This window comes from Eschrichtius robustus, chromosome 18 (genome assembly GCF_028021215.1).
Source record: "Eschrichtius robustus isolate mEscRob2 chromosome 18, mEscRob2.pri, whole genome shotgun sequence".
Classification (NCBI taxonomy): domain Eukaryota; kingdom Metazoa; phylum Chordata; class Mammalia; order Artiodactyla; family Eschrichtiidae; genus Eschrichtius; species Eschrichtius robustus.
In genome coordinates this window covers 11,808,950-11,831,710 of record NC_090841.1, presented here as the reverse complement: position 1 = coordinate 11,831,710, position 22,761 = coordinate 11,808,950, and the positions used below count along the sequence as shown (strand labels likewise).

Here is a 22,761-nt window from a genome sequence, read left to right as displayed (position 1 = left end):
TGGGAATGGATCTAAGACTACACAGGATTCCAGAAATAAAGAATATTTTATTTTGCAAATCCACTAATGTAACTCACTAAACTAAGAAAAAGATGTAGAAACATCATAATTATCTCAAATAATGCAGAAAAAGCATTTGAAGATTAAGAGTGTGAAAAGGCAAGTCACAGAGGAAGAGATATTTGTGATACATATCCAATAAGGACTCATATCCAGGATATATACAGAATTCCCATGAATCAATAAGAAAATGATGGACAACCCAAATGAAAAAGGGTAAATACTCTGAACAGGTATTTAGCAAAAGAGCACAACCAAAAGGAAGATAAATATATGAAAACGCTCAACTTAATTTGTCAACAGTGAAATGCAAATTAAGACATAAAGTGATCCACAGAATGGAAGACTATCTTTGCAAATCTTATATCTAATAAAGGTTTAGCATATAGACTAAAAATCTCCTACAACTCAATAATAAAAAGAAATACCATAGTTTTTAAAAATGGTCTTTGTAATAAACATTTCTCAAAAAAGTATACAAATAGCCAGTAAGTACATGAAAAGATGCTCAACGTCATTAGACATCACAGAAATGCAAATACAAAAAAATGATAAACCATTTCACACACACTAGGGATGGCTAGAATTTAAAAAAAAAACAGATATTAACAGTGGTTTCCAAGGCTGTGAAAAGACTGGAAATTTCATACACTGCTGACGGGAATGTAAAATGATAGAAACCTTATTATTATTTTAATGTTCTTTGTATTTGATTTGAAGACTTTTAACAATATTTCTAATTTTAAGCTAAGTTTTAAGTGTAAAAGAATTCTCACTTTAAAAGTATGCTAATAAACCTTCAGTAAATCAATGAAAAGTATATTCAAGAGGTAGTTCCTGACAGCAATCTTGTCACAAAGATTGCTGACAGCAGTGTCACAAAGGTATTTCATAATATGTAATTCACGTAAAATATACTATAACATAAATCTTCTAAAAAATTTGTAATACTCTAGATATAGGAAAATAGTTTTCCATGATGAAAAAAATAAACCAAATAGCTTTAATGAAAATCTTAATAATGTAACTGAAAAACTTATAATGTAACTGAAAAAAAAATGCTGCCTATGATCGATCTACTTAATCTATCATTCCACGATCAACAATACTTCAAGAAAGAAAAGTACTTTTTCAAATAAAAGACAGAAGGATTTCAAATGCAGATCTGAGGTTAAAAAATTATTTCCAAAAGTCCTCTAAATTTTATTTCCCAAGAGAAAAATAAGTTTATTCCTCTTAGTAGAGGTCTCACCTCTATTATCTCTCAAATAGTTCCATTTACAGAGCAGCTGAATGTCATACGAATGTTAATGTTTAACTGATAAGGAGAGATTTGGGAGCACTAGTGATGGTGATAGCTATTTCTTAAGGAGAAAAATAATACTTTTATTTATGAAATACCACTTTACTTTTTGACGGAAATCACATGGTATAACCGGTTGAACTCTTGTGAGACCATAATCAGAAACTCAGCACTCATTACCATAATAGTACAGTTGTGACTAAAGCAAAGAAGGTCATTAAAAAAACAGGGCATGAATGACACAGGAAAAATCATAGCCATCCAATTTGTACTGTTTACACTGTCTACTGATCAGAAAAAAACGCTACTTTAAATATTCAAATATATTAAAAGCAGGGACAAAGCAAAAACTAATGTTTCTGTTGCTATCAAATACAGAATTTTTTTTACCTTATAACTGAAAAATAAAGCAAAAACAAAAAAGTAAATCCATTGAAACTAAAATTGATAAAATTTCTAAGAAACTTAGTTTGAATGTAGATATAGCAAAGAAACAATTAGAAAAAATAATTAAGAGAAAATACTTCTAATTTGAATAAAAGCAGATAAAATAATTTTTCTTTAGTTTCCACTTTTATTCAAAATTTCTTAATTACATAGATTTCTAACACCTAATTTAGTTTAATGTCTACACATACATCTAAGTACATAATATAAAAATGTTTGTGAATTAACCAAAAACATGGCCTCTGCAGTCAATGGAAAGGGAAACTATAGGAAAAAAATATAGTTAGTGATCGTCAGTGGTCCATCTGTGAAGGCTACACAATAAAACCATCAATACATTTCACTTACCTTTTCAAGTAAGTAGCCAATGACTAAAAAGCCTTTTCCACCCAGCATCTGTTCTTGCATGGCTACTGAACTTTTAAGTAGTTCAACCAGGAATGCCAAAAGAGTAGCACTGCATGTAAAGTACAGATAATTCCATTACGTAATCATCAAATATTGATCATAAACACAGTGTTCCATTTCAGTATTTTATTATTATTTTATTATTCCGAAAGGTAACAATCATATTCAAATTTAATCTCTACTTTGCTGACTAGTACATTATGCAAGAATATTTCTCACAAGAATGAAAAAACTTGTTTTATCTCCTTAAAATTAAACATTATATAGAAACACAACTGTGGAGTTTTTTTGTATTCCGAGGTAAAATATCAAAGTTTATCGTTACACATATATATTCCCTGCTTGAAGTAAATCTAACGTAAGAAACACACCCACAAATATTGCACTTCTCCATAATATAGACTTTATCACAATATTCTTTTGAAGAACATGCTATCTTAGAGAATTTAAAATATGTTCACAACATTGCCTTGGAAGAATACACCTATTTTCTAAAATAAACTTTTCATTTAGACCTGTTTTTAAAAACAACTTATATATATGTATTTAAATATCCAGAGAAATATGCAACATGTTACTTATGTCCATATATGCGCCCAGGAAAGTTTATGAGAGCAAAGAAAATAAGACGATTTATGTCATATTGAAATAAAAAGTGGCAATCGATTACACAATGTATACACAAATACATAAAAGCACGAAGATATATGCCAGACAAACATAAAGCACTTGATATGTCTGTGGAATGAAGGAAGAAACAAAAGAAAAATAAATGATTGCATTACATTAAGCTTTCATAATGTACTACTTCACAAAATTACATGAACAATTTTCAATCAGCAGCATCGATACATGATAGCATTCCTAACAAAGAAAATATATACTCCTTCATTATATATGCTTACTGTAGTTTATAACAATAAATGACTCTAAGCCAGACTTTATCAGCATTAAAATAATATCCATTTACACTGCTTTATAATGTACCCCAAATTGTCTATTTACATTCACATAAATTTCTAAATATATTTTAAGTGCGCAAATACTCATTTCTACATGAAATTAAGAAAATTTGGTAATGAGGAAAACTTGAAAATTGTTAAGGCTCAAAAGGAATCTAAAGTTATTCTGTTTTCTAAAGTTACTCTAGCTCTTCAGGTTTCTATAGGATTGACAACACATTTATCTGATAATGCGGCTATTCTTGTTCAAATCAGAAATATTCTCATAAAAAGAACCAACAGCAAAATTAACATTATTATTATCGCTACAAAATTGATAGTTTAATGGATTACATGATATCAGCTAGAAAAATATAGTATATACGTAAATAAACTACTTCGTTACAAGAAATTAAAATTCAATTACATTAACTGGCCCTGTATCTTTAAGCCACAAAAAAGGAAACAGTTAACTAGTATTGCAAATCAATGATATTCTTTTACTTTGTCCTTAAGTCAAAGATGGAAATTTACAAGAAAAACACAACTACCAAAGAATCCCTTGAGATTTTTTTTTTTAATGTTTCTGTAAAGAACAGCTATTAAGCAATCTAATCCAATTTACATGAATTTTATCAATAGTCAAAGCCACTTCACAAATAATTGCTTAAGCACTGATACACATAATACATCTGCCTAAGTGTTTGAAAAGAATAAAGAAAACTATTGCATAGAGATTACACAATTTCCTAATCTGTTCATGGAATTCTTACCTACACCTGAGTTAGTGATTTAGGGGGAAAGATGACTAAGACTCCTAAACATCAGCACTGCCAAAAAGAAGGACTAGAAATGCCTCACTATGGTTCCTATGGTCCATGAAAAAAATGCAAAAAAGTATTTCTTACAATAAATCACCCTCCTATATAGAACCATACAAAATTACAAAGATGCCATGGATTTTCTTATTCTTTTATGTCAGAAGGACTACTTTTTCTCAATCATCTAATGAATTAACTCAGACTTGTAAACACAGTGGAGTTCCATTACAAAATCAGAAATATTAATTTTATTATTCCAAAATATTAACACAAGACTACCCATATGTTAATTTCACTTCAATTTTAACTGTGACAACAATTGAAAAGTCAAATGCATTCACTAACAAAAGTATTTTTAATTTATACCTAAAACCCAACGCAATAGCAATACTACATCTTTTCAAAAAATCTTTAAAATAGGTATATTTGACATGGTGGACTTAATAGTAAATAGATGGCCATCTTCGAAGAGGTACATTTTCAAACATAATTTAACAAACTTACCAGTAACTAAAATGCATCGGATTGCTTCAGGGCTCACAATTAACTTGCAAAATTCTGTGTACTGCCATACAAAATTTCTCTCCATTCTTGCCTATTTCCAACTCCCCTAGATACAAAGGCAAATATAAAGGATACTTCAGCCCATTCCTATATCTCCTACATACCACTTCCTGTCTAGACACATCAGTTCATCTGTAGAGGATCTAAATATACAGGATAAACCAAAAAGCAAGTATCTGTGTCAGCCAAAACTAGTATACACAACACAGAACATTCTTTTGAAAAGTATAGCAATACCCAGAAACAGATTTTCACAGGAATATTTTACTTGATAGACAAAAAGTAAACTGGTTTTTACCTCATAAAGTCAAATTGCTAAACTTTTCAATAGACAGTACTATAATGTATGTTCTGTAAGTAGCAATTCTACTTCAGGAATGGTTGAGGGTTTTTAATTCTGTCTCCTTTTAAGGAAAATGACACTAATAAACTATAGGGTTATTTCTTCAAAATAATTACCATCTTCCGATTCTTTAATGAGCTTTAATTAAATTAGGAAACATTTATTTCAAATATCACACTAGCAAAGGGCTATACCTTAAGAAAAATGAAGGAAATAATACAACAATACCTCTAATGACTTAGCATATTAATAATCTCTCCAGAGCTTTCTGGTCCACATTATTAAAGAATTACCACAATAGTCTTGGCCCACAAATACCGGATAATATTTAACAACTACGTATAAACATGACTCATTTTTCTTCCTAATGAAAAAATACGTACTACCTTTAGGAGCCATTAAAATTTATGTAAATATAGATTTTGACTTGATTTTAATATAACTTTATCCATTTCAACTTGTCCTTTATTTATTTTTTAAAAATAACTGACGTAGATAACTCATGTAATATGATCCCAAAACCTGTATTATCTTTGAGGAATTTTATTAAAGATGCAATATATCATAAAGATAGACTTAATTTATAACTGAAATTATTAAGATTTAATATATAACCCAAGTTCAGTTCAAAGGCAGTTCTTAGGGTACAGGAAACTGGCTTTTCAATTTGCTTTGTAGGGAAACAAAGCACCTCAGCTAGATGGGCTGTTTAAATATATTAAGAAGAATGGAATTAATAATGTAAAACTTAAAGATTCCCCCTGAAATTCAACACCTCATCCACTTACATAAGGGTGTTTTTAATCTCTTGAGAAACACTACAGGCAAAATAATTGTCAGAATAAATTCAGAAGTAGATTAAGTTCCAATAAGATTTAAGGTACCAGTAACGGGGGAAATTCTTTTGACTTTTTCATAAGGTTTCATCTCTTATGTAGCCTAATTTAGTATTGAGAAACATTGAAATCTTGCAAAAGATGAATAAATATATAAAATATCTAATATGGTTTCTATGCTATTTCTTTCACTACAAAAATCTTCCAAGATGAGAGTGATCATAGCAGGAATAAAACTGTAAAAGAAATCAACTCAAGTCCATACCCAAGATAATTTCACACTCAATACGATTAATTTCCAGTGACACAAAAAAATCCCACAATAAGTTAGAAGAGTTAAATTCCTTCACAGTTCAAAATTAGAAAGTTCTAAACCAAAAGCTTCTAACTCCATGTACATTTAGCAGTCACTTTTAGACCATGTATTCCTGAAGATGCTATCTCAAAAGACCACTGCCTAACTGCCTACCTAGGCAATAAACCCTGACACACAAACTGTCACATTCATCAATTCAAACATCAAGTGGAGATACATGCCGAAATAAGTAAAATACATTTATCTGCAGAGTCAAATAAGGAAAACAGTGAAATGCAGTACAGTAAAATGTGAGGACAGATGAAATACACTGGGTAGCACATGAAATCACTAAGCCTCTGTTAGCCATGAAATCTCTCCTCAGTAACTTCTCCCTTTTCTTTCAGCCTCATAAGGAGGCAGACAGCCTCATGACTGGCATGGCTATCTAAGAACATTCTTTAAAGGCTCTATTAAAAGTTAGTCTGGCTATCACAGTTTTTTACCTTCCTTTGTCTGGCAACAGATTTTAATTTTATGTTTCATCAGCCTATTTTATTTCTGACAAAATATATTATAGCAAAAAAATAGACATTTGTAAAATTGTAACTGTAGTGTGTCAAAAGTTGTCTTATGAAGGAAACGAAATTTTAAAATATGTACATGTAGAGGAATTCCAAACCTCTTATAACATCATTATGTGTTAGCATATAGCATTTACCAGTATTTACATAGTTTGACAACCAAATAGCCTTTTGATCATCTCTATTCATAATTCTCTATCAATAACCAATAGATATTATAACGCTCCACTGTAAAAGAGATAACTCTTAAAGCCTACTCATTTTTAATTTAATTCCAGCCAACAAACAATCACAATGCTCTAAATGTCCTAGCACCTTTATGAGAGCTTTCTGGACATGTTTCTAGTGGCAGCACCACTATCGTGTATAATCCATGGATACATGAATGATTTAGAAATTTAATGATGTAACTCCCCAATACCTAAGAAGTTCAAAGCTTCAAAGAAAAAACAGAGATAGGTTACAGTGACAAATAGGTGATCTTAACTATATATGCATACTCTAATGCCCTTCAAGATCAAAACATGCACAGCAGGGAAGCCAAATAGTCCCTTCTCCTGGTGTTGGGTCTACTTTCAGCCAAGCCTCAGACTATTTTATAAAAGCAGGATTAAAAATACACCCTAGAAGTGCTGAAATTACCAAAAAAAAGTAAATAAAATAAATATTAAAACAGCTAGCTACACAAAAAGATGAAATAATTATTTGATACTTAGGCTTCATATACATCCAGGAATTTTCTATCCTTTTCATAATTAATTTAGTTTTTAAAATGATCATGTAGTAAAACCAACTTCTTTACTTCTTTTCTTTGTGTGTTTGTGTGTGTATGTAATTCTGAGAATGTTAGATATATAGATTTGTATAACCCCACCACAATCAAGATAAGATGAGTTCCATCATACACAAAAAACTCATTTATCCTATCCCTTTATACCCTTGCAGTCACACTCTCTCAACAGCCAAAACAACCTTGGGTGACTACTTATCTCTTATATGGATATAGCTTTGACTTTTCAAGAATGTCATATAGATAGTCATACAGTATGTAATCTTCTTAATATGTCCTTCTTGACTGCAACATATTGTCTCTTGAGATTCATCTAAGTAGTTGCATACATCAAGATTTTTTTTTCTTTTAATTGATGAATAGTATTCCCTTGAATAAACAGACTACCTAATGGGTACATTTGAGCTGTATCTAGTTTATAGCAATTATGAATAGGACTACTGTAAACATTCACATAAAGGTTTTTGTGTGAACAGTTTTCATTCATTTCTCACAAATACAAATCCAGGAGTAGAAAGGCTGAATTATATGGTAAGTATATGTTTAACTTCGTAACAAACTGCCAAACTGACAGAATGGCTGTACCATTTGCCAGTCCCACCAGTAATATGCTCCAGTTGCTCCTCATCCTTAGCAGCACTTGGCATCATGAGTATTTTTTTTTTTTTTTGGCCTTTCTACTAACTGTGTAGTTACATCTCATAGTGTTTTAAATACATTGGTTAATGATGTTGAACATCTTTTCATGTGCAATTTTGACATCCTTATGCCTTCTTTGGTGAAGTATCTGCTCAAGTCTTTTGCCCATTTTTTAAAACTGGATTTCATGCTTTCTTACTACTAGTGTTTGAGAGTTTTAAATGTAGTCTTGATGTAAGTCCTTTGTCAAATAAGTGATTTTCTATCATCTTCCTCCAATCTTTAAAATGTCTTTTCATTGTTTCTTTTGCAGAGTAAAAGGTTAAATTTAACTTTGATGAAGCCAATGTCAAATTTACCAATTTTTTCCTTGTATGCATCACACTTTTAAGGTCATTTCTAAAATGCCTTTGCATAGCCTAGGTTGCAGAGATTTTCTCCTATGTTTTCTTCTAAAAGTTCTGCAGTTTTATATCTTACCTTTACAGCTGATATTTGAGTTAATTTTTAATGAGGTTGAGGTTGAGGCTCATTTTAGCATACAACTATCCTTCCTCCCTTACACTGCTTTTGCACCTTTGACAAAAACCAAACAAACAAAAGTAGGGGTACCTACTTTAATTTTGGACAGAGAAGACTTCAAAGCAAGGACAGTATCAGAGATTAAGAACAGCATTACATAATGATAAAGGAGTCAATTTTCCAAGAAGATACCAATACCTAAAGCGCATATACCTAACAACAGAACAGAAAATTATGTGAAGCAAAAACTGCTACAACAGTAAGGAGATATAGATGAAATCACTATCATAGTTGGAGATTTCAACATCCCTCTCTCAGAAATGGACAACTACAGGGGTTAGAAAATCTGTTAGGACATAGTTGAACTCAACAACACCAACAAACAGCTGGAGATAATTGGCATCTATATACTACTTCACTCAACCACATTAGAATAAATGTTCTTCTCAAGCTCGCATAGACCATTCACTAAGCTAGACAACATTCTGGGCCATAAACCACATCTAACAAATTTAAAATAGTGGAAATCACACAATGTCTACTCTCAGATCACAATGGAATTAGCTAGAAATCAGTAACCTGGAAAATCCCACAATGTGAATATTAAACGGTGCACTTCTAAATAACACATGGGTCAAAGAAGAAATCTCAAGAGATATTAAAAATATTTTGAATGAAATGAAAATGAAAATACAACTTATCAAAATCTGTGGAATAAAATGAAAGCAATCATTACTGGGAAATTTAGAGCATTGAATGTTGTGATATTGTGATTTATAATAAGAAATATGCATTTGTTCTTGGTCCCCATTTTTGGCAGAGCTCCCTTGAAATTTCCTAAGGGATGGCAGTAATAAAAAGTGTCTTCTGTCATGTTAATGAAGTGACTTTTGGAATTCACTTAAGGATGAGAGCTAGTTGCCAACACAGCCAACCATATAATTAGAGGGTTGGAGCTTTCAGTCCAGCCCACCTACCACCCACCTACCTCCAGGGAGAGAGGGGAGAAGGGCTGGAGATTGAGTTCAATCACCAACGGTCATTGATTTAATCAGTCATGTGTATGTAATGACGCCACCATTAAAAAAAAAAAAAAACACAGGGCTGGGAGAGCTTCCCAGTCTGTGAATATATGGAGGTACTAGAAGGGTGGCATACCTGCAAAGGGAATGGAAGCTCCATGCCCTCTCCCCATACCTTGCCCTATGCATCTATGTGGATGTTCATCTGTATCCTTCATCATCCTTTTATAATAAACTAGTAATCCAGTAAGTAAAATGTTTCCCTAAGCTCTGTGAGCCACTCTAGCAAAGTAATCGAACCCAAGGGGGTGGCGGGAACCTCTGGTTTATATCCAGTCAGTCAGAAGTACCAGTAACGACCTGGACTTGCAACTATCGCCTGAAGTCCAAGGAGGAGGTTACTGGAACCTACCATCTACAGTCAGTTGTTCAGAAGCACAGGTGATAACCCGGACTTACAACTGGCATCTAAAGTGAAGAGGGCCAGTCTTGTGAGACTGAGCCCTTAACCTGTGGGATCTGATGCTATGTCAGATTTGGGTGTCAGAATTGAGTTAAACGATAGGATACCCAGCTGGTGTCACAGAGAATCTTTGGTGGTATGGGGGGGAAACCATGCCTCCACATATTGGAATTGGATGCTCAGACCTCTATAATGAAATTAAAAAAAAAAAAAAAAAATATATATATATATATATATATATATATATAAAATCTAACAGTCATTAATCTAAATTTTCACCTCAGGAAACTAGAAAAAGAAGAGTAAATGCCATCTAAAGTAAGCAGCAAAAAGAAATAATAAGAACCAGAGTATAGATCAAAGAAACGGAAAACAGGAAATCAATAGAGAAAGTCAATGAAAACAAAAGCTGGCTCTTTAAAAAGATTAATAAAATTGATAAGCCTCTAGGCCAGATTAACAAAGAAAAAAAAGGGAGAAGACGGAAATACTAATACTAGAATTGAAAGAAGAGACATAACTACATATCCCATGGAAATTAAAAGAATAATAAAGGACACTGTGAGCAATTCTATGCCCACAGATTTGGAAACCTAGATGAAAAGAAACATTCCTTGAAAGACACAGCCTGCCAAAAGTCACACAAGAAGAAATAGACATTTTGAATATACCTACATCTATTAAAGAAATTGAACCAATAATTAATAAGCAGAAATCACCAGGCCCAGATGGGTTCACTGGTGAATTCTACCAAACACTTAAGGAAGAAATTATACCAATTCTCTACATCTCTTTCAGAGGATAGAAGCAGAGGAACTACTTTCCTAACTCATTCTATGAAGACAGCATCACTCATACCAAAACTAGACAAAGACATAATAAGTAAAGAAGACTACAGACCAATATCTCCCATGACCAGACATGCAAAAATCCTCAACAAAACATGGGCAAATTGAATCCAAACAAGATAAAAAGAATTATACTCCACAACCAAATGGGATTTATCCAAAGTATGCAAGGCTGGCTCAAGACAGCAATAGGCTAAAAAAAGAAAAATCACTTTCACATCTACAGATGAAGAAAAAGCATTTGACACAATCTGACAGCCACTCATGATAAAAACTCTCAGGCAACTAGGAATAAACGGGAACTTTCTCAACTTGATAAAGACTATCTATAAAAAACCTACAGCTAACGTCATACTTAATGATGAAAAACTCAAAGTTTTCCCACTAAGATCAGATACAAAGCAAGCATGTCCCCTCTCACCACTCCTTTTCAACACGACACTCAAAGTCCTTGCTAATGTGATAAAACATATACAGATTGGGAAAGAAGACATAAAACTGTCTTTGGTTACAAACAGCATGACTGTCTATGTAGAAAATCTGAAATAACTGACAAGAAACTAATAATCTATTAGTTCATTCACTGCTGCTGGGAATGAAAATGGTACAGCCACTTTGGAAGACAGTTTGGGGGTTTCTTACAAAACTCAACATACTTTTACCATATAATCCAGCAATCATGCTACTTTGTATCTACCCAAAGGAGTTGAAAACTTATATCCACACAAAAACATGCACACAGATATTTATAGAAGCTTTATTCTTAATTGCCAAAACTTGGAAGCAACCAAGATGTCCTTCCGTAGGTGAATGGAAAAATAAACTGTGGTACATTTAGATATTAGAATATATATTATTCAGCGCTAAAAAGAAATGAGCTATCAAGCCATGAAAAGACATGGAGGCACTTTAATTGCATATTACTGAGTGAAAGGAGACAATCAGAAACAGCTGCATTCTGTATGATTTCAGCTATATGACATTCTTGAAAAGGCAAAATTATGGAGACAATAAAAAGATCAGTGGTTGCCTGGGGGCAGTATGAAAGGGTAGAACACAAAATATATTTAGGGATGTGAACATATTTTTTATGATATTATAATGATGGATATGTGGCATTATACTTTTGTCCAAACTTATAAAAAGTATGATACCAAGAGTGAACTCTTAACTATGGACTTTAAGTGATTATGATCTATTGATTTATGTTCATCCTTGTTAAAAAAATATACGATTCTGGTGAGTGATGTTGATAATAGGGGAGGATATGTACGTGTGAAGAGGGGGAGTATATGAAAAATCTATTTATTCCTTTCCATTTTATTGCAAACCTAAAACTGCTCTAAAAAATAAAGTCTTCAACAAAAATAAAAATTAATTTAAACATTTAAAAATAAAAAGAATGCCAAAAGTGATAGAAAATGTGCAGAAGAGAAAGTTATGAGTTTTTATTTGGAGAAGGTTGAGTTTGAGTTTGGGTATAAGAGCCTAAATAGAAGGCTGAGAGAGAAAAAGCTCTGGGTGTTGTCCATCTAGGTAGTAAGACCATAAACCCAGAAACAAAATAAAATAAAGGCCAATAAAATTATAATACTAGGAAAAAAAAAATTATAATACTAGGGACTTCCCTGCCAGTCCAGTAGTTAAGACTTCGCCTTCCAATGCAGGGGTGTGGGTTCGATACCTGGTTGGGGAGCTAAGATCCCACATGCCTCGTGGCCAAAAAACCAAAACATAAAACAGAAGCACTATTGTAGCAAATTCAATAAAGACTTTTTAAATGGTCCACATCAAAAAAAAAAAAAAAATTTCAAAAAATTACCATACTAAATTAACTAGAATTTCCTGATGATGCCTTATTAATTCTTTTATTGAAGATACCACTCACTGCACATAACGGTCATCACATTCAGGGGAGAGAAAGGGAAGAGAGCATAAGCACTTGGGGGATTTATACCCAATTCCCATCAGAAATATTCTGAGCTTCTGAGGATGAACTGTGAATATTCGGGCATATGGCAATGTCCCTCATAAATGCAAATAATACTTATTTTAGATTTAGACTGTATGAATATCATAAAAACAAAACAAAATAAATGAAGCAATTTACCTTATTATTTTCAAAAGCAACGTAAAGACATAGAAGAGTTAAAGAAATAAATGCTATTCCATGCATAAAATAACAACACCTTCAGTTACAAAATATCATTAAAATATTTAAGGACAGAGAATGTTGATATGCAAACTAGAGGAAAATTAAGGCAACAAATTCAGTAAAGATGTGTCCATGGTTGCCCAAATTCCTGCAACTAATAATTTGTAGTTACCCTTTTGCCAAAACAATGCCTTGTTTGTTTGTTTGTTTGTTTTTGGTCAAAGATAAAGCAGAAGCCTTCCTTTATGGCAGGGAAAATGCACAGAGCAAAATTATGTGTTGAAAATTGAAACAGCACAAACTAATATAGCATTAAAAACAGATTTCACTAAATTTAAAGGAAACTTTTTATGAAGGAATTATTGTAGAAAAGCAATCACTTATTATGAAGAACACTTTAAAATGGACTATAAAAAAATACCTTATTTGGAAAGTCAATGAATCAGAAGTCCTAAGTCTACAAGAAACAAAATGGCCTTTCTTGTTGACAGTTGACAAACTCATTAAATTGTTAGATGTACCATAAACTTTATTATCAGATATCTTCTGTAAAGGATCCATGGAGTAAAAAGAACTTGGCTGACAAAGAAGAGAAAGCTATTTGAACACTACACTATAATTTCCCTATGTTTCAGGCAGAATACTGTATTTTAATTTTTATTTATGGATTTATTTGCACAGTGAATTCAATATACATTCCATTTTACTCTAGTTAAATCTCATTAAAAAAATTATTATTTGGTTTTCCTCCTTTAATATAAGTAGTGGTATACATATGTCAAATATACTTTCTGTGTCTGTTTCACTTCAAAGAATACTTTCATTACTAATTTTGTAAACTTAAAAAAAAAAAGGCAAAATAGTAAATATGCATATAAAGAAGTGACAGATGTACATTTTCCTGAAAAACATAAAGAAAATAAGGAGAACATAATTCTATATATATACATTTTTAAATGTTTAAATACTTCTGGAAACCAAACTAATAATAATTATATTCTACATACACAAACAACAACCTCCACAAGGGAGACAATCATTACAAACAAGTACTAATTTCACTTCTTTAGCCTACAAAAAGCAGTCACATTTCATTTTTTATGTCAGTTCGGAGAAAATATGTAGAAATTTTTGACATTAGCTGTGTAATAGTCACTTTTCCCTGAACTAAAAATCAGAAAACACAGACAAAGGATTTTATGCCACTTTGAAGTGTAAGGGGAAATTTGGGTTGTTAGACACTGAAATGCTGGAATTTCCAGGTAATTGTGTTGGTTTACAAATGACAGTGGTGCTAACCAGGACTTTATAATGAAAATTTAATTATTAAAGGGGCTATAAAATTCAAGATAATTACTGGAATAACTTTGGCTAGCAAGATAGCTTTTAGGAAAAAATCTGGATTTAAGCCCACAAAACAAACTAATTAATGAGTCATAATATTCACATTACAAGAGGATTCTTAATTATAGGATCATTGACATAAATGCTTTATGGGATTTTCTAAATTTTGTATAGCTTACATTCCATCAAGCAGTCTATCAAACAACCTGTATTATAACTAGAAACAAAAAGAACACTTTCCTGAGAAAAATATTTATGCAATTACAAGAATTAATTTAAATGATCACTTATGGTTGAGTTTTAATTTATCAAATTTATCAGAGTTAAAACCGCATTAAAAACACATTTTAATAATACAAAATTGCATCACATCAATGGACAATCTAATATTTACTGAGGAAATACAGAAAACTCATTAAGTGCCTACTATGTACCAGACACTCGCTGTGATACACAGTTTATATATTCTATCTTATTTTAATTCATACTACTATCAGATAAAGTTGGCATTACAGTATTAAAATCATTCCATAGCTTGCAAAGGTGATTCTCAGAGTTAATCATGGTAGTTCAGAGCGAGAGCTCTGGAATCAGGCTCTCAGAATTAGAATTCTGGTCCTAATCTACCACTTAAATCTCTGTGACCTTCAACAAGGTACTCAATTTTTATCTCTCTCATCAGCAGAACAGGATAAAATGAGGTAATACAATTACAAACAGCTACTGGCACACAGTAAGTACTCAGTAAATGCCTTGTGCTACTACTACATACGCTCAGATAGCCCCATCACCTAAGAACAGAGAGTACATAATAGGACACTAGGTTGAGCCTTAGTCTCACACCAACAGAAGGCTTGAGAACTACTCTCTTAGTGTATTTTTAATCCTTTGATATATAAAAACCTATTTATACCTTGTACCAGAAAACATGTTTTTTCAAAGCACATTCTTCCTAAGTCAAACAAATGAGGAAGATTTGTTTTGCTTTCTATGATCTATAGAATTTAGAAACACACACTCAAACTAAAGGGGTTTTGGGGCCAAGTCAGAGAAAGACAGGACATTTACAGACCATATATATGATCATCCAAACCAAAGGAAAATGAAATTTCTAATTCAATGAGTCATTCCTAAACACAAAATGCAGAAGCTATGATTATTTCAAGATTGGAGTTATACTTCTTGAAATCATTTATTAAACATTTGTTCATATTTATACATTAAATAAATATTTACTAAATGTCTAGTGAAAGGTAATTTGTTTAATTATTGCTCTCAATGATACCTGGACAGAATGGGATCGATCGACCAGTCCAATATAAAATAGTATTAATCCCTGAGGAATGACAAAACTTGCAAATAGCTTTCATCACTTGGCAGAATTACTCAAGATGATCATGGTGCTTGAGAATCATTATGAATAGTCTGAAATCACTACAACAACTACATACTGGCATTATTTACTTACTCAAAACAAAATTACATTAGAAATACTGTATGTGTTGCCACAAGCTATTTAACTCAGTTCAGTAACATTTATTCCTTTTGTGGTTCATTTTTTGTTTCTTTTGTTTCACAAAGGCTAAACTACATGTTAAAAGAAAAAGCAATAAAAAGTGTTATTCCTGGAGAGTTAAATACTAATGGGGTACCTACAAAATCCAAAAACCAGCTAAAGAAAAATCATCTTAAACCCTTGAAAGTTTTTTTAACTTGGTACTGACTTCAAAACTTGAGTTAACACATTCCTCAATTTTAAACCACTATATCTAGAAAATAGATGGTTGACAATCAGTTTTCATCACTACAACTGAAATTCAAAATATAAGTCCTACTTCATCACTTAAATAACTAATTCTCCATTATAAATAACATTATTGGTAGAACATTTCAAATATAAAGTAACACGGCCCCTATTATAACAATCAGTCTCTATGATTGATGATATATATTTTGAAATATAAAGCTGTACTATTAGAGATAATCTAGATTACCTAACCCATTGTCATCATAATAACAAAACCAGCATGTATGTCAATCTACATATTTTGTTGCATTTAATTTAAAAAATCCAGTGAGCTATTATTATCCTCTCTATATATAATATTCTATATTATTCTATTATAATGGTAGAAACTGAAACACAAAATAGTTAATAACACTTAAAGTTGTGTAAATAATAAATAGTAAACGAGGGATTTGAAGCCAAGTCTGTCTGACTTGAAAGTTCACACATATAACAACTATAACATGTAGCTTTCATGATAAAACAAAGCCACAAAATTTCTCCTGCACAAATAAAGCCTATTTTTAAAGGCTCCAGAAAATAAGATTATTCCTTCAATAAATTATTTTAATATTACGCCCCCTATATACAGTAAAACTCATCAATGATTAGAACAATAATAAAGTAGTGCCAACAGAGGTGAGGCTTATATAAACAATAAAAAGTTTCATAAACAGGGACTACTGAGTGGAGGAAAGTGCATGGAAACTAAGACGCTTTAGCTTGAAACACAAAGGCAAAGAATTAACTTATTTTAGAGTTTAGCTCAATTTCTCCAAAAAGTAACCAAGAATTAGATAATATTGCAATTTGGGGCATGTATTTATTATATAAAAAGATTTTCCAGAAAAGGTACATAAAATTTTGTCCAAGATTTTTAAAGTTCAAATATTCTCATTCATCTAGAAGAGTTTAAAACTAACTAAAAATATGATAACATATCCGATTTTAAGTTCTCATTCATATATATGAATTTAAGATATAGCCAGAAAATAAGAAATTCTATCAACCATTGCCCTAAAGCTAAGAATTTATGTTCTTCAAGTAGAGGGGGACGTCCCATTTAAAAATCTGCCTTTAACATTTTAAAAACTGAGACAGTGTCACCACCAAAATGGTGCCCCTCAAAACTAGATATAACAAGAGATTGAATTACTAATACACACATTTGTCCACTAAAGAGCCAACCTCAGACATCAAGGGCTTTGAAACAACTAATGAAAAAGTATTAGATAAGAATTCAAAGAAGCACATAAGTGAATCACAGGGTAGGGTTGAAATTGTGTATGTATTATTACTGAAAAGGAAAGTGGTACATTTCTTATTATATGTTTTCTATTGGCCATAAACTAAGAACACATATATCACTGAAAAAGTTAGCTATTACATGGAAAAATTAACACGAATGATATAAAAGAACTAAAAACAAACCAAAATCAAAATCAGAAAGCTGATCCCTTCCACTGCCTTTTATCTCCATGATGAAATAAATACAATTTAAATATCAAAATATAATATAAACACTAAAACGAGTTTTAAAGACAGGCAATGAAAAATAACCACGTGCCTTGGATGAATGGACCAGATAACGTGTTAAATATGGTTTTAGCACTAAGATTTTATAATAACTACTCATGATGATATAAATTATTATAATCATTTTAGTTATAGCATCTCAAACTGCATAATCTTTCTAATTTTTCTACCCAAAGCAAAACATTATACTTCAGGTTAAAATAATTATGGACTTAATTCATATGAAATATTTAAATTACACATTGAGTTGTCTAATTGCTACTTCATCTCTAACTTCTTTTCAAAGCACTTACTAGGTTTTAAATTACTGATCATAATGTGTACTAGTTCACTTAGATGACAAAGAGCAAAACATTTTGAATTTAAATTAGGACTGGAATTTAAAAGTTTCACTTTTCCACTAAGCTGATCTGCCTCCCAATAAAAGTATGTAAGACCTTATAACAAAGTAATATCTCAGCAGGACATGGCCTCAAGATTCCTTTTCACTTCAAAACTCCAACCTCTACGTTATCTTGATAGAAAAGAAGCATGACCCATGGATGGTAGCTGACTATTGTAAAGGTACAGGTCACATTTACATTTAGATTTATACTTTACATAAAGATGGTCCCAACACAGGGATAATATTATTAGCAACACTAAGACAGAATTTTGTTAATAGTTAATTTAAATAATTAATAGGAGAAAATCATAGGTAACACTTCAATGGACTTTACATTTTTCCCATCTTAGTTTCATTCACTAGTTTTTCTACGAATTCAAAATTGGATGATCGATAAAGAATCTCATGTATATGTGTACATACTAATGAAGCATTCCTATATTAGTATTTAGTAAACTAAATTAATGTTTACCTATATAACTTTCCCTTTAAATTCTCCAAACATAGCAATGTACACAAATAGCTATTAAAATTCAGATTTAACTTATGACATATATGATTCTAAGATATAAGATTAAATCAGAGTTTGATACATGAGGTATTTTTTAATTTAAAAAAAGAGAGGCTATAAAATTTGCACATGATATCAATCTAATTAGAAGATTCTGAATACATAAAACATGGGTATGCCACTGGTTAGATTTAGGTTATCAAACATGATCTATATATAAGAAGAAGCTAATATCACTTAATATTGTGCTACTCTTATGGCACTAGCATTATAGAATAATACCAATATTTAAGATATAAATTATGTGTTATTAAATACTATTCTTGAGAATAAACTTTACCCTAGTAATTTTATTTAATCTGACAGGATTTCACGGACAATCCAAACAATGGGCATTTGCAAAGGGTAAGGTCAGGACTAACACTTTTCCTCAACTTCATATTATAATCACTATGCTACACCTAGCAAGAATTCTTCATTTATTATCAAGGAAGTCACTCCTTTGTGGTTATAAAAATCTAAGTGTCAGGCTTTTTTACATTGTGGAAATATATATCTGCCTTAATCCTAAAGAAACTTTTATTAGCACCTCAAGGATAAAAACCAGTATTATAATACATTTACACAGCACCAAGTGCACCATGCATAATCTAAGCGAGGAAAAAATGGCATAACTTATATATTCAAAGAAAACTTACCAGACAGTTGTTTCCACTTGACTGTCATTGAGCTGCCGGTTGTCCAGTTGTGCAAAAAGTGGGAAAAGCACTTGAATCCCTCCAATTGAATGAATTGCACTATGAATTGAATGTGTAACTATAGCTTTTACATCCTATGTTCAAAAACAAAAATGTTTATTACATTTTCTGAAGCATAATGTTATCACTATTTGCTTGTTCCAAACAACTTTGTAAGAAAATTAAATAAAATAGATATTTTAAAATCTATTTTTAAAATTTAAAAATCAAAATTATATAATTTTGATACACATATAAAATAAAAGTTTGAAATATCTTTGCTAATCACTTAAATTTGAAAACTTAAGTTGAGAGATTTTTACAAAGAAAATATGAAGTTCTAAATCAAAATATATTTTAGAATAAGAGACTCATAATGGATGTAAAGACACTCAGGCAATTTTTTTTTTTTTTTTAACCCCACATTTGTTCATTTATTTATTTTTGTCTGTGTTGGGTCTTTGTTTCTGTGCGAGGGCTTTCCCTAGTTGTGGCAAGCAGGGGCCACTCTTCATCGCAGTGCGTGGGCCTCTCACTATCGCGGCCTCTCTTGTTGTGGAGCACGGACTCCAGACGCGCAGGCTCAGTAGTTGTGGCTCACGGGCCTAGTTGCTCCGCGGCATGTGGGACCCTCCCAGACCAGGGCTCGAACCCGTGTCCCCTGCATTAGCAGGCAGATTCTCAACGACTGCGCCACCAGGGAAGCCCTCAGGCAATTTTTATGTTAGGGAGTTACACATTCTTAAAGCAAAGTATTTTTTAATATCTGCAATTATCTATTTAGCAAATTCACTGATTTTATTTCAAAGGATATAAAACATATAACAGAAAAGACAGATTTTCTACTAAGGAGACAAGTCCAAGGTAAAATATATTGCCAAAAAAAAGTAGAAGGCAAAAAACATCATTCAAAGAACTAGAAAACCAAAAAAGAAAAACAAAGAGCAACTGGAGATTTCTAGATGAGCAATGTTTAATATGTAAAATAAAGACACAGTGCTGATGAGAACATGAAGACTAAGCTACTATTCACCCACCTGGAGCATTAGAGCATGTGGGGAATGCACAAAAATCGATGCATTTTCCTTTGGTGATGATTCCAGGCACAGTTGAGCATCCGTGGCCTTAGCGTTATATGTAAATGCGATACTACTTGCAAGTTTCCCATCATACAGAACCTGTTTATGATGTTCTGCCAAATGAATATCACTCTCAGATTTAAACTTGAAGGTGCTCTGAAAAAACAAAACTAAATTAAACACTCTTTAAATGCAACATAATAAAACTCTCAAGTTTTAAAGAAGAGAAACATTTTAAACATTTAAAGAAGAGAAACATAATAAACAATTTGTTGTGACCCTTCCATGTGTCAGGCACTAGTCACTGGTATTATTTTGTTATTCTCACTTCAGATCCATGAGTTAAATTTTATTATGCTAATAAACATGCTCAGATCTTCATATTCTCATTTTATTAAGTGTTTTTGTGTGTGTGTGGAACGTTTTTATCTTATTTATTTTTTATAACATCTTTATTGGAGTATAATTGCTTTACAATGGTGTTAGTTTCTGCTATATAACAAAGTGAATCAGCTATACATATACATATATTCCCATATCTCCTCCCTCTTGCGTCTCCCTCCCACCCTTCCTCCCTATTCCACCCCTCTAGGTGGTCACAAAGCACGAGTTGATCTTTATTAAGTTTTTGATTATTTATAAAATAAGTTTATTAGAATATTATAAAGCCAGATGATATTAAATGTAAATAGGATTTTACTTTAATAATTCATAACATAAATTTAATTTTGCTTGTTAACAGTTTCAAAAGTATTTATAGAAGTAAGTAGTGGCTGGCACATGAATTACTAATATAGAAATGGCTATAATGGTTATCATTTGAGACTAAAAAAACGTTTATTCACAAAAATACGTCTTTACTATAAAAAGTTTATCAAGATACTGAAAATCAATGCTACTCCACAAAAAAATCACGATGGCCATGTTAAACCCCTAAAGAATAGATGACAATTACAATAGGAAATTCAAACAAAAAATTCTTTTAAAAAATATTTTAATGAAATTATGAGTTAACTATATTAGGTAATAATACTGCAATATAAAATCCATCTGACTGCCTTCTTCACTGGTTGCCTTAGTACTGTAAAATAAATATTTTAATATGTATTTCAGTAAAATCATAAATGCTCAAAATGTTTAAAATTTGGGTTTTTTTGGATGCTAATTTTTTAAAATTTTTACTGGAGTATATTTGATTTAAAATGTTGTGTTAGTTTATTCTGTACAGCAAAGTGAATCAGTTATACATATACCTACATCCGCTCTTTTGTAGATTCTTTTCTCATATAGGTCATTGCAGTAAGTCCCCTACATATGAACCTTCAAGTTGTGAGCTTTCAAAGATGTGAACTGTGTTCGCATGTCCAATCACCTAAGTTAATTCACGTGTCTGGCGTACATTGTCATGTGGGTGCATCCGCTACAAGTGGTTGTGCTTTTGTGTACTTTACTGTACAGTACCATATAGAGTACAGTAGTACAGTATGTTTATTTCAAGCCCAGGATGTCCAGAAGCAAACATCTATTGTTGACTATCCTTCAGCTCTACCATCTCCCTCCTCCAGTCAGTAACTCTTCTTGCCTGTTCACTCAATGGCAGCCCCTGTATGTCTACTGTTGTACTGTACTACTATACTTTTCAAGGTACTGTACTTTAAAATTAAAAATGTTTTCTTTATTTTTTGTGTTTGTTTTTTAATGTATTATTTGTGTGAAAAGTATTATAAACCTATTCCAGTACAGTACTATATAAACGACTGTGTAAGCTGGGTAACTAGGCTAACTTTGTTGGACTTACGAACAAATCAGACTTACAAAAGAGCTCTCAGAACGGAACTCATTCGTATGTATGGGACTTACTACAGAGTAATGAGAAGAGTTCCCTGAGCTATACTACTGTAGGTCCTTATTCGTTCTCTATTTTATATATAGTAGTGTGTATATGTCAGTCCCAACATTTGTTTCTAACTCAATCTTTTAAAAGTAAAATTTCACAAGTACGTTAGAATTTTGACTTATTTCGTGAGCCAATGATCAAAAGCACAATTAATTATTTTAGAGGAGTAAAACAAATGAGTTAATTTATAGAAATAAAATTATTTAGCTGAGGGAATTTGGGGGAAGAGTATACAGAACATTGAGACACAGGGGAAGCTGACCAAATAATGAAAGACTACAGGAGTTGGATAACCCAAAAGCAAATTGTAGTACAATCAAGTAGAGAAGTGATGCCTCCTTATGTTGATGATATTTTACTAAGAAAAGCAATGTGTAAATGATGGGAATAGCAACTGGAAAAAGAGCAACATATGTTCTAGATTAGTAGAGCTACCTTAAACTAA

General features: G+C 31.7%; 1 protein-coding gene across 3 annotated transcripts in view; it reads right to left on the bottom strand.

The window, feature by feature from the left end:
- NBEA (neurobeachin) overlaps positions 1 to 22,761 on the bottom strand; it is a 607,091-nt gene that overhangs the window by 479,135 nt on the left and 105,195 nt on the right. For all 3 annotated transcript variants that reach the window (XM_068526405.1, XM_068526406.1, XM_068526407.1), the window contains exons 9-11: positions 20,378 to 20,575; positions 19,302 to 19,435; positions 2,159 to 2,267 (exon numbers count right to left, since the gene is read on the bottom strand). In XM_068526405.1, coding sequence (XP_068382506.1) covers positions 2,159 to 2,267; positions 19,302 to 19,435; positions 20,378 to 20,575 — 441 coding nt within the window. The remainder of the gene's footprint in view (positions 1 to 2,158; positions 2,268 to 19,301; positions 19,436 to 20,377; positions 20,576 to 22,761) is intronic.